The 13,290-nt window shown below is 36.5% G+C and overlaps 2 protein-coding genes across 3 annotated transcripts; one reads left to right on the top strand and one right to left on the bottom strand.

Annotated features, from left to right (window-relative positions):
- The first annotated feature begins 4,588 nt into the window (after positions 1–4,588).
- Positions 4,589–5,183, top strand: roh (reduction of Rh1). Its single transcript, XM_071591225.1, has 3 exons — positions 4,589–4,642; positions 4,825–4,986; positions 5,058–5,183. Exons 2-3 carry the CDS (start codon positions 4,833–4,835, stop codon positions 5,123–5,125), a joined length of 222 nt encoding a protein of 73 aa, XP_071447326.1. The 5' UTR covers positions 4,589–4,642; positions 4,825–4,832; the 3' UTR covers positions 5,126–5,183.
- A 9-nt stretch (positions 5,184–5,192) lies between these two features.
- LOC139692907 (molybdopterin synthase sulfur carrier subunit-like) lies at positions 5,193–13,254 on the bottom strand. 2 transcript variants are annotated; one of them, XM_071591223.1, is made up of 9 exons: positions 12,646–12,759; positions 12,402–12,566; positions 10,119–10,231; positions 9,851–10,026; positions 6,098–6,231; positions 5,874–6,027; positions 5,482–5,765; positions 5,360–5,413; positions 5,193–5,273 (listed from the first exon to the last, which is right to left on the bottom strand). In XM_071591223.1, exons 2-9 carry the CDS (start codon positions 12,528–12,530, stop codon positions 5,199–5,201), a joined length of 1,119 nt encoding a protein of 372 aa, XP_071447324.1. In that variant the 5' UTR covers positions 12,531–12,566; positions 12,646–12,759; the 3' UTR covers positions 5,193–5,198. The 2 variants fall into 2 exon arrangements, with proteins under 2 accessions (XP_071447324.1, XP_071447325.1); XM_071591224.1 differs by lacking the exons at positions 5,193–5,273; positions 5,360–5,413; positions 5,482–5,765; ... (2 more) ...; positions 9,851–10,026; positions 10,119–10,231 and having other exon boundaries at positions 12,452–12,566; positions 12,646–13,254.
- Between the last annotated feature and the right edge of the window lie 36 nt (positions 13,255–13,290).

The raw sequence follows: 13,290 nt of genomic DNA, 5'->3' as shown, positions 1-13,290 counted from the left end.
TAATAACTTTATTTACAAATAGTATCAATTCAAAACTATTTAGAGTTGGGTGTGCTAAAATGCATACTTGCCAAAAGTAACTCCTGTAAGGTTGATTTATATTCAGATTTAGTAAGGTAGTAACATAGTTATAGCATGTATATATGCAATAACAGAAGATAATTCCATCTTATTATATTGAATGAACATTAGAAAACTATACTCCTAATTGTCCTAAGATTGCTGCTTTAGCTGTTTTGTGTAAAATTAACTTGGCAATTTGGATGCAAACCAGAATCTTTTGCTATTAAAAGTATAATTTAAAAGCTGAAATTTATTCTAGCCCTCATTCAAAGTTGACTGCAAGCCTGTGTTTTTCCTGACCATTTTATATGCCCTCGCAACTCATGTCTTTAATGTTTCGTTCCTTCTTCCATGTCATCTTCTGTCTTCCATCTGGGACATTTGTCTCTTAATTAATACTCACAAAAAAACCATTAATGGTTTTATGGACTGATGGAAAGGACTGTGTCCAGAGAAGCCGACCCCGGTGGCGGTGGGGTAACGTCCTTGTCTGCTATTCCAAGGGTTGCGGGTTCGATTCCCGCCTGGGTGAGTTTTTCTCTACCTAGGGCTTGGGTGTTTGTAAACGTGATCATTGTTATCGTTGTTAATAGTTCGATGTAAAGGCCAAAATGTGCTGTTTTCGGACTTATACTGAATAAATAAATAAATAAAATAAATATAAGTGACCAATCAGTGAGACTAATCGACACTTACATATCTATATTATACCCAATGGTTTCTCCCTTGCTACTCTCCTGTATTCTTCCTCTTCTTCTTCTTATCTATCCATTTGGCCCTCAAAATCTGCCTTTAGCATTGTTTCAAAGATTTATATGATCTGTAAATTATCCATGCATTTGACCTATGGAGTTTCACAGTGCTCATGAATATTTTCATGTAATTCCTGTTTGTCGCCATATCTTCTATGGGCACAGTGGATGATTACCCTGTCATGACTGATATTTAAACATGTTTTACCCTCTTAATCCATTTGTCTTTGAGACAATTTATGAAAACAAGCCCTCCCATGGACTACAACCTTGACGTGGTGGAAGGGCTTGCGCATTCCGATAACCCCTAGAGCTGTGCTGGTGGGAGAAATGATAATTGCTCCTAGAAGAGTTATCCATTCTAGATAGGTCCATGGTTAGAAGCCAGACAAAAGGTAGTCCACGCAGTGCCTGTTCTTCAGTGAGGTGGCTGCAAAGGCATCTGACCCCAGTGGGGCAGCCATTGACTGATGGTGTCACCTTAAAAACACTATTGAGGAAGGTACTGGAAAACCACCTCAATTATCATTCCCAAGACAAATATGATGGTCACTAAAGAGATTTTGAGTCCTGGCAACTACGAGGCTCAGCCTAATCGGCCATGTGTCATGCCCAGCAGCGGGGGAGGCAAGGCTTCCGTGGTCGTCATCCCACAAAACCCTTGTAAGGGAAATCCGGCAGGAGCAGGACAGAAGACACAGGAGGAGAAGAAGACCAAAGTAGTTAGAATAGGAACGTGGAATGTTAGGACAATGACGAGGACAGGGAAACTGGAGAATAAAAAGCGAGAGATGGAAAGGGGAAATATAGATATTTTAGGTCTATGCGAGGTGAGATGGAAAGATAGCGGGGATTACTGGAGTTATCAGTATAGAATAGTATACAGCGGCGGGGACGAGAGCCAACGAGGGGTTGCCATAGTATCAAATGAAGATGTAGGAAGAAGCGTAGTCAACATAGAACACGCAACGGATAGAATACTACCAGTAGAGATAAAAGCAGAACCAATAAACTTGATTATTATTCAGGTATACATGCCACCGAGCAACCATACGGAGGAAGAGGTCGATAGGATATACGATCAATTAGAGGACATAATCGCATGTGTTCCTGCAGGGAAACATTTGATAGTGATAGGGGATTGGAATGCGATGGTAGGCGAAGGAAGAGATGGTTTTGAGTTCGTGGACTACAGTTTAGGCACGAGGAATGACCACGGGGAGAAAGCAGTTGAGTTCTGCAGGAGACAGGGGTTAGTCATCACCAACACGGCTTAGACACCACAAAAGACGCAGGTATACATGGAAAATGCCAGGTGACTCAGAAGGTATCAGTTAGATTATATTCTGGTTAGGCACAGGTTTAGGAACAGTTTGATCGATTCACACAGCTTCCCGGGAGCGGATGCGGACTCTGACCAAAATTTAGTTGTTATGAAATGTAGCATCCATTTCAAAAAGATGAGTAGGGGACGGTGGGTTAGAAAATGGAATGTAGACACATTAAATGGATTAAAAAGGAAGGAGTATCAGCAGGCTGTAGATAAAATCATGGATGAGTGTAAAGGGCTGAGTAAAATCGAGGCTTTTTTCTAGAATATATAAGGGAATTGCAGAATGAAAGTTAGACTACTTTTTTCATTCAAAGGCAAAGGAGTCGGCTTTCAGTTTAGAAATTATATTCTGGATGCACCAGCTAATGCAATTGTGATGTGGTTTTATTGGCTATTCCCCTGGAAAAAGGTGTTCTATTTCTGGTGAGTGGCTAGCAAATTGCATAATATTTTTAGGAATTGACTTCATGCTGAAAATGAATAATTTTCGAAATAAATGAATTGACTCTGCTTATAATTCAGGAGACCTCAAAACAAATGTAAGATGTCATGTTTAAGCTGGTCTACATGCACCTCGAATGTGAACATGTTTTAAACTGAACCTCCACATGCCTGGCTCGCCTGGCCTGGACCTCGGAAACTGCACTGTGATATGGGAAAAAATGTACACACAGAACTGGAAATGTAAGGTACCCACAGAAGTAAACAGCCTCCCAAGGGTTTAGAGAAATTGATGAAAATGTAGTCTAACATTATCTGCCACGTGGTATTTTCGTACATGCTTACAAGTCCACATTTAGCTGGGACACATGTTGATGAAGCTGAGAAATGCCTTAAAATTTTTGTGAACAACAGTTAAAGAATTTTTTTCATAGAATATCTTCTCCCATATTTACAGGTCTAAGGAGTGCCAAAATCAAGGGCCTCTGTATTCATTTTCTGCATTTCACTGTTTGAAATCCATTCGGGACTGTTTGAACTTTGTTTTGGGAAGTTGAAGGGTACTGCAACCGATTGCAAACAGAAAAAGAGGATATGAGGCACGACACAAGAAAAGTTTGCAGAAAGATTGAGTACCCAATAGTGACGCTTTCCAGGGCCCATAATGATGAGGAATCATACAAATCATCCAATATAAATAATACTAAGTTGGCTATTAGGCCTGATTCATACTGAAAATTACAAAGGCTGTTTTTGTGTCAAACACAACCCATATCATGCAGGCAAAGTGCCATCAGTTAATTGAGTGCATGTGCAACTACAAATACCCAGTAAATTGTACTAAAGTTGAAAGAGAGTATTTAAGTAACAAAAAGAGTGTGTATCTTTCTTCAATAATGGTATTGATCCCAAATGTATGATTTTGCCTTAAGAAAATTCAGGTTTTGTTTCCATTCCAGGTCATCATTCATTTACTTCAATACATTGTATTTAGTTTCTCAGCACATCAATATCTATGCTTGCATTATGCAGTATTGGTAGGAACCTTTTGTCATTAAAATACACACTTCCCTGTTACACATTAGGTCTAATCAATATTTGGAAAATTAGCAAATATTCTCGTTCATTGAATGGCATACCTTGTATTGGTCCTTGAACAATTTTAAATATCCTTATTACAGTTGGCAGTGGTAAAAGTCTGAGAGGAGGATAACTGTGACGTATTACCAGCCAAACGGATCATTGCTGAAGATGGGCTACTTCAAGATATAAGCAAATCATCCACATTGTTATGGCCACCGACAGAAAATAAGGCAAAATACATTAAAAGAGCTGTACCAGTGAAGGCAACACCTAATTTGACGAGTCAAAACAAAATTAGTAACCTGAATTATTATTTTCATTCATAGCGTATCACATTAAGTTGATGATATCGTCGGTTACATTTTTCAAATCATTATTAAATTTCAGAAAATTATAGGAAACGTGCAGAAGACTCCCACCTAATCATCAAATTCACCAGCCGTCTGATATATTCTTAAAAATTACACATTTCCCATGCCCCTATTTTTGGAAATATTAAGTTACATATTTGGGTTGACTTAATGGGCCCTTTCGTATCCCCTGTTGTATCTCCATTAATGATCTTTCATCTTGTTTTATTACACAAAGTCTCCCTCATATTAATGATTTCCATAGGTTCCAAAAGGTTAGAATATAGTTAAGTTTGCTTTATTATTCGTGTTTAATTTCTGAAAGAGTTGACTTACCAAACAAACCCATTTGTACTGTCCATACATTTCAAATGATCATTCTTCATAATATTATAACGCATCCACATACTGCTGCAGTTATGTATAAATGATTATCATCGCTCTCTACTCGGGGCAAGGAATTTGCACAATGACTTATGGATATATTTTTTAAATTGGTAAATTTTCCCGGTAGTTTTGACAGATGGCACCACCTCTCTGCATGTATTCCATTTTGGTATCACACATTCTTCCTTCAATTGTTTCCCATTCGAGTGTCTGCAAATTTGTGGAGTTACGAGGTAAGGAATTCTTAAATTTTAGGAGTAAACGAATTTCGGAACTCTGGAAAGAAGTGTTGTTCAAACGTCCAGCGTTTCGCTCGCTTTGCTATTTTGTTACTATTAATATTTACATCTGCACTATTTGATGTGAATAGTAAATGTGTCCCGTCATAATCAAGTAACCTATCTGTATTAAATAGGAGTAAAAATGGCAGACCGAAGGATGAAGTTCCCTTATACATTCTCAGCCAAAATAGCCCAGTTTCCACTTCGATGGCATATCCAGAATCAGTGGATTTGGAGGTATTACTTCGTGTCCCTCGTTCTTTGCACCCCGGTGTTTTATTCCATCAGCAGACTTGGTAAGTTTCACCACAATGTTAGGTTTTAACATAATGAATTCATATTTTTACCATTTAACCTTGCTTTTTAGCTAATTCTCCTGAAAATAAGTTGAAATGGGCGGAGATAAGGAAGAAAGAAGCCGAAGGTCATCATTAAATGGAAGGAAGCAACTAGTTAATTCTGTAATGTACTTTATTAAAAATGTAGTTTAACGTTATAACGTGAAAATTCATTGTTCTTCATTTCCAGCCAACTTATTTTCGAGTTCCTTAATTTTGTTAGCCAGGTCCATTGCAGTGTGCGCCTAAAAATGGAATCAAATTAATAAGACTTTGTTAGGGGCATTTTACAACAGATAAATAAAGATATTGTGAGACCAATGCTTAGTACCTTTTTTCTAAGTTTAATCAAATCCTTTTCGGTCGGCCCAACTCGACTCTGTCCCTATAAAGAATACCAACATTAATTGCAAGAAGCATTATTTAAAATTCACAGTTTGTAATGATTGTTACCCATGTGGAATATTCCGGCGAAACGCTCTCTAGGTATAAAATTTTATCCTCTATTTGCTTCAATCTTGCATAAACATCCTTGGGAACGGGTTTGTTGGGGAGACCGAGGTATCTTTCTGCATTCACTAGCCTTCCCTCTATCCCAGGGTACGAAGCTACAATATTTTCCGTTCTACAATCATTTCCTTGCTCTTCGATGGGCATTGCTTCAGACTTATGAACGTCCTTAGAACCAGGGTCTAGTCCAACGGTTTGTGGTCCCCACTTATTCAGTGCTTTCCGAACTAAAAAGTTAAAATAAAGGAACAAAATAATTTATTTCGTCATGCTAGGAAGCCATTAAATTAAGCCTGGTAGTCAGTTTTGCACAGAATGAGGAAGCTAAGATATACCTCTAAGATGACTTCTGCTGCCTTTCCTGGGTACAAGAACAGCGTTCACCCTAGCACAAGTGCTTCCCTTTGTTCCTTGGCAGAAATCTCTAACATTGGTAAGGTTGATTGCTTCACGCTTTCTTTTAATGAATGTGTCTATCCGTTGTTTAATCTGTGAAATGAAAAATATGATAAGAATCAAATGAGAAGAAATTACTTTATTACCATTCCAACCTCCTTACCTCATCAGCACTGGCTTTTATTTGTATGAAATGTGGGGGCACAGAAGCTTCTTCCAATGCATAACTGGGAAGTGAGCTCTCAGGGGTGTCGTAGCAGTGCTCCTTCAACATATAGTCGTGCAGATTACTGTGCGCTAACAGATGTGGAGAGAATTGAGAACAATTTGTCATTGTAAGTCAGTTTAACATTCACTTTTGATTACAACAAATTTTTAGATAATGAACACTAATTTAATTTTCATTTCTTCAGTGGCTACCCAAATCTTTTTAAGGAAGGGAAATCATGTGGGATACAATATTAAGGTATGGATCGATAAATGGATCCAATGAAATGTTTTAAGACACTATAGGATGATCAACAAATTTGAAAAGAAGCAGTAAAATGAAAACTTACACGAGGCTTCTAGTAAGTCTCAATATGCTTATGTGAGTTAATAATAATATACTTTATTCATCTTATAATAGATTAAGTGGACTTAGTAGGAGGATTAAGTAAGTTGTTATAATTTCACAAGGTGAAAAACATTTTAGCTCAATTTTTATCTTATACCATAGTGTGTTGCCCCAATGTTCTATCCTCAGATGATTTTTTCAAACTGGTATAATAAATATAGCTATATAGATAAAATATGAAATAATGAGGACATAACAAGCATGGTAAGAACTTGATTTTTTTTAAAGCCAATATTAAAATTCCAAGACAATCATCCATGAATGTTAGCCATTTGTACTGGTTTATTTTGTCAAGTTGCCTGGCATTTCAAATCATTAATTGATATTTTACTAAATTAACATATGAGAGACAGCATTGCACCTCAAAGCATTTCATGCTCGTTTCAAAATAATTCAACAATGGGGAAAAGAGGAGGCAAACATTTCAAATTTTCAATACACTACATGAATTTTTTCTTTTCCACCAAAACATTGAACTGCCCTAAAATAACATCCAAGAACAATAAGAAAAATTGGCATTCATAAAATTCCAAACGCTATACTTGTGTTGGTGAATACAAAGGTATTCATTCTATTTGCATGCAGTTTTTCAATAGCTGCACTAGGCAAAAAGTACCCACTTAAAACTGTTCCAAATGGCAGTTCATTTTCTCTTTTGCACCTTCTCACAATGTTGTCCTATTCCTTGAAGTTGAATAATTTAGACTGATTGGTAGGCATTCATGTTCGAGGCTATTTTCCTGATTTTGATGTCTTACTCATTCCATTTGAATACATATCAAACTGGCCGGGAGTTATTCATGGATGACATTGTGACCCTGATTTTTTTTATCATCCCCCATTTATCATTTGGTACCTTTTCGGAAGTATAGCATCGTTTTTTAATTAGTAACTTAAAAATATATTTATTGCTTCAGTAGTCAACACATGAAAAATTATTTAAGACTATCATACCTTAAATCATATAAAAAACCTGAACTTGAAACAAATTAGGGATGTGGAAGGGGTGATACTGAAGCGTGAAGATGCTGAGTAAAACCATCATCATAAAGGGTCAAGGTATGTTTGCAGAGCTGGGGTGGAGGGTGAAACAGATGGCAATCTGGAGAAGACATTTTAACTACCATCGGTTGTGTGGACATTTATGCAAATATGCACAGCTCTATGTGAGTAGACCAGAATTTCCCTGAATTCAATTGAATCAAAAATAAAATTATAAAGATGAAAAACAAGGAATTTCAATAAAATAATTTATTGGCACACTACCAATGGTTTCTGTGCTGTTTAATAATAATAATTTATTTTGTTGATTTTTTGTATTTTTACCCATATTGTGAGTAAATTCCACCAAGTAAAGCCTGAGACTATTCTTCTCCAGTGGAAGAGAACTTTCTCTCTAATTTTTGAGGTATCTTCTGACTTTCCCTAAACATGAAAACTCACGGTCTGACTTGTATCACACCTTAAAATTGTACCAGAATAACCACCTAGAAATCCCATGATCTGGAGCATTTTAACTCATTGTCAAACACCAAAGCCTAATGTCCCACCAAGAAACTTCTAACTAAGGCTGATGATGAAAGAATAACTCCTTATGATGGGGGTCAGCCATCATTTTCAACAGGCTCCTCAACTGCCTGTATGGGTAAATGGGGGCCTTTAATGGTAAGGAATTGCTAACACGTCTTTCAGGGACCAAGTTTGAAGCCAGAAATATTTGTGTGGAAGACTGGCAATCTATAAGGCCATTAACTTCTTTATACAACAAAGGTTTCTCAAGACGAGTGGTACACTGCTGTATCAGGCCAATGGTCCCTCCTTGAAAGAGACGACCTAGCTAAGTAATGTAGCTTTATTTAGGAGGAGGGATTGACAGTGGTCCATGAAATTAGACAAAACTCGGTCCCTTTCATCCAGACAGGAAACCTAGTTTAGCCATTCATACATTTACACATTAAGCCCTCTGTACAACTGTTTTCAGACAGCCACTGATTCCCATGTGACTGGTGAGTGTTGGTCTATACACAAAGGGATCACAGACATTCACGTGTAAAAATTATGATTTTTGGTGGTGAAATGGATAATTTAAACATTTCCTCATCACGAATCAAGCTGAAATAAATAATAAGTGATTTTTGTACAGAATATTTAGTCGTAAAATGCTATGCTATTTGCATTTAACCTGTTTATAAAGTCAAACAAACGCCTTATTTATATTGTCAAAAGGATACTTGGCAATGGCATTTTAGAAGAATTTACACATTTTTTTTAATCGCAAAATACTTAAATTACAGGCAATAAGACTTTTCAATGAAAACTGGAGCTGGGAATTACAATCTATCAATTTCATAGTCTAAAAATCATTTGCCTTGACTGGGATTCGAACCCAGAGTTATCGATATCCAGCCGGGTGCTTTAGCCAGTTTAGTTAAAGCACTCGGCTGGATGTTGAGGGATCCAGGTTTGAATCCCGGTCAAGGCGAATGATTTTTACACTATGAAATGCCTGCCTTTTAATACATAACTAGTATTAATGGATGACATAAAAGTTACTGTCATGGTGCCTTCTGCAGTTCTTTGAATTTGTCTCTGCTTTCATGTAATTCTCAGGTATTTGACCCAAGAAATCAAATTTGAACTTTTAATGAAGACAGTCACACATATACCTATGCATAAACATTAAGACGACATTGTGTAACATTATTAGTGGTGCATTAAAATAGTCAGCTGTTACTTGGAATGTTGTGCAGCATTATGAGTTGCCTTTGATTAAAAATTTATTACTGATGAAAACTGACAGATTTTAAAAGAATTGTAAGCTGTAATGATACATAAAAGTCACAACTATATGAAATAGCTGTTATAGAAACAGTTCATCCCTTCAAATCACCACTGTAAATGTATTCTAAATCTATAAAATCTATAGCAAAGAGTACCTAATGAGCAAGACTAGGTGATGATCAAATAAGAGATGTTGGGAGTTTCATCACAGCTCACACATTTACTAATGGCCATGCATATTTCTTTATTAGTTGAGAAGTAAAAGAGTGCTACAAAAGATTTTCAATTATATATATATCCGCATGTGAAAGATAGTTCATGTTTTATCTAAGGCATAACACTCTGAAAGAAGTTTTTCAAGACTACTGATGTATAACCATGGTGTTGGCATTGTGGAAAAACAGCTGAACTTTGTTCTCACAACTGAAAACCTTCACAGCGTGAAATGCAAGAGCATCCTTATAAGAAATAGGAAATAAGAAGTATTCATAATGGAAGACTTTTAGTGTTTCCACACACATTCTTGGTTCTCCTTCCATATGGCTGGGGCCATTTCGTACACCTCTTTCTTCCAAATGGGCACAGAAGCCTTCAGAGAATCAATGGCATACTGGACAGCCTCCAGGGACTCAGTGCGATGCACCGATGATACTGCAATGACCACACTTGCCTCCATGACTGGAACTACACCCATCCTAAAGGCCAAAAGCAAATGGGTGTGAGGAAGAAATGTGACAGTGGATTTAGGACATTAGTTCCATTTATCAACTTCGTGTGTAATAATAACCTGTGATAAACTGCTATGTTTTCCACCTTCCATTTGCTCCTTATGTCTTCACAAATTTTTTTGATAGACTTCACTGCCATGGGCTCATAGGCTTCATATTCCAGATGAATCACCTGTAGTTAATATCAGTCATTTATCAGTCTTTAGTCTCTTTCACTTAATCATTTGAGTTATTTTTTGAGTTAAAGAAGTTTTATCAAAGAGAGGGGATTAAAATGGACCTTATATAAAAATGTTTTGAAAAATTAGTAAAAACTTTCATTATGATATTTGCTAAAAGTTTCATATTTATGCTTATTTACCACTTATTGAAAATGAGAATGGAAAATGAAAAAGGTTTAGATTTATTAGGGGCGAAACGATGAAAATTTTGAAAAAGACAGAACAAGTGAATGCAGAATACTGAATACTGTTATAGAAAGTAGGACATTGGGTAAGCAAGGTATAGGGAGGAAAAGAATATGCGTTTTGAATGGAATTAATTGCAGAAGGTATGCAGAGGTAACATATGATTTATTGAAATACACATGTAATATTGGATTTAAGGGTGTTTAGTGTTGCGTTAAGTATGGCCTATGAATACAAGTGGTACATAGAGCCCAGGGGCCAATTGAAAAGCCACCCTTATCTGATAGACCAAAGCTAATTATATTAATAGAAACTCTCTGGTTGGCATTTGTATTATTTCATAAAATAATCCTTTGTAAGAGACTTGCGACTCGTTGGGACCTAAGAAATAAAATAATGATAATTTACAATTATGGAGTAGGAATATAAATATGTAATAGACATAGGGGTTTATGCGGCACAGGGAAAGGAACTGGCGGGAAAGGAACGCAGGAAGGAACGAAAGGAACGGAAGGAACACAGGGAAAGGAACTGTGAATTTCACACGCCGTATAGGGCTTAGTACTGGGGAGTACTACCATCAACTACTAAATCCACCTTAGGGTTGATTACTGTGTTTTATAGGGGTTTATGATCGAATGGATGTAAAGAAAGTTGTTTCTAAAACAAGGAAAAATTCAATTTTAAAAATATTTTTTTTTGAAAGGGATGTTTGAGGCAGTCTTACACATTTGATTTTTTTACCTTGAAGGAAAGTTAAAAAAAATCCAAAGTTTCATTAAAACCAAAAGAATTTTTAAATAAAAACATCTGAAAAAATCCAGGTTATCTGAAATCTCCAACACATTTTCCATCCTCTATCTCATATCTGTCCCATTGCTCCCGTAAAGCACTCAAAAATATCTGTAACCCCTTCACTGTGTCTGCAAACCTATCTGCCCCCTTTCTAAAGCTCTTTCCATGCCATCCTTAAAATTTCCTCAGCAGGTAAGCTAACTCGATGAAATAATTGTGTGAAATTAAACTCCCGGTACATAAGTCCTCACTTACTCTCACTTCCCCCATTTCAAGAAGGGAGCCTAATTATATATTTACTATCACAAATGTACATACGTAAATAAAGAATTAGCCGTAATATATGGGCTGGGTTTGAGAATATTTTGTATTATGTTATTTAGGACTTATGAGTACAGTAGTGTGTAGGGCCAATGTCTATTTAAACTACTTCAAACTGGTATCTCCTGCAAATAATAACATACTTTAGAAGACTGCTACTTCTCTATATTTCCATAACATTTGCCTCAAAAACTTCCTCCCAACTCCACCATTAGTAACACCTACTTCAGAATATATCCAAAAATATGTTCATCGTCTTTCGTTATATTCAGAGCTTCTACGCATACAATCCTAGACAGCGTGTCCGGGCTTTATCCTAAATTATTTACCTGCCTACCCAACGCCAAGGGCATAATTTCGCGAACTGTTTTGAAAGTGTACTTAAACAATTCAACACTCAAAGAGTCTTTACAGCTTGAAATTCGATTTGTTCCAAGATTTACAATGTTTTCTCTTTGTCCACCTTTTCAGAGATACATTTTTCCACTTAGTCAGGGATAACTGCACTAATTTCGTTCAATGGTAACTTCTAGTCGTGCGGGATTCTTTCACTTGAATCTGCATCCTTCTTTAGACTTCATTCCTGAATCTGTTTGCAAAATTCAACTAATTTCCTCATATCACTTCAATGGCTCTCTCGGTGCGCGGTGTAGTAGATTTTCTTAGACGAAACAGAGTAAAGTATAGAAGTGACAAGGCCAAAATTATAACTTCCAGAGAGACTGCATATGATTACATGAGTTTACAAATTACAGATCTCTTGAAACAATTCAAGAGTATTTTGATATGTTAATAAGTTTCACTTCAGTAGACACAAACCTTTTTTCCTTCAAAGTGTTCCTTGGTCATACCAACGAAGAATGAAACCGCTCCGCATGATGGGTTGGAGACCAGCCCAGAAACCTCTTCCAAACTTAAATTCGAGTCGACTAACTTTATATAATCCATTTCTACGATTTCTTCAAAACCGTTACACCAATTATCCTGTACATGAAGAATAAAGATTGCCGTGATATTGCCTCCTTTACTTCAAATAACCTGCGATAATACAAAAGTTACTTACCGCCGCTTATTGGGGGAATCACTGCAATTTCATCTCCATCTTTGAGGTGTATCGGTGCATCAGGACCACTGTATTCCTCGTTGATGGCCAGTAAAATGTTATTGCGAATTTTCCCCAAGGAAAACTTATTCACAATCTTATTTAAAAGATAATCATAAGTAGACGCGGCATCTACTTTCAAATCACTGACTTCAGTCCCTGACAATTCTCGGGCTTTGGCAAAAAACAGAACTTTAACAGTCACCTCAATTCCATCTCCCATTATTCCACATTGGAATAAAAAATGTTATGCAACACCATCACGATAAGGCAAAATTGTTATGACTTTCTGGAACCAGTAACTCTAACACCACGTTTGTAACAAAACATCATTTCAACTGAGTTTTCATTTACTTCACAGTTTTCAAAATTTTATCATTATTTTTTTCCAAATATTCTTCGTGCCATTCGGTCATAATTGCCACTTCCCATAATTTGAAGCTGTCAGACGAAAACAAATGAATAACGATGGGAATATTAAATACATTTTCAGAACGACGACATTTTTACAATGGCATTCGGCGAATTCAGTTAAAACACATTAAATTATTTTCATTACCACAAAATAAAATCAAAATCGTCTTCCATTGCTCATAATTAATTTAT

This window comes from Hetaerina americana, unplaced genomic scaffold (genome assembly GCF_022747635.1).
Source record: "Hetaerina americana unplaced genomic scaffold, ioHetAmer1.1.p SCAF_44, whole genome shotgun sequence".
In the NCBI taxonomy this organism is placed as follows: Eukaryota; Metazoa; Arthropoda; class Insecta; order Odonata; family Calopterygidae; genus Hetaerina; species Hetaerina americana.
The sequence above is the reverse complement of the archived record's forward strand: the minus strand, read 5'-3'. Positions and strand labels throughout refer to the sequence as shown.

Coding starts and splice junctions, on each gene's coding strand:
- LOC139692907 (XM_071591223.1), bottom strand. CDS start 12,530: ATGGATTATATAAAGTTAGTCGACTCGAATTTAAGTTTGGAAGAGGTT. Junction 10,232..12,401: donor AACACTTTGAAGGAAAAAAG/GTTTGTGTCTAC, acceptor TATTAACTACAG/GTGATTCATCTGGAATATGA. Junction 5,414..5,481: donor CGCCGGAATATTCCACATGG/GTAACAATCATT, acceptor TATTCTTTATAG/GGACAGAGTCGAGTTGGGCC.
- roh (XM_071591225.1), top strand. CDS start 4,833: ATGGCAGACCGAAGGATGAAGTTCCCTTATACATTCTCAGCCAAAATA. Junction 4,987..5,057: donor TTATTCCATCAGCAGACTTG/GTAAGTTTCACC, acceptor CTTGCTTTTTAG/CTAATTCTCCTGAAAATAAG.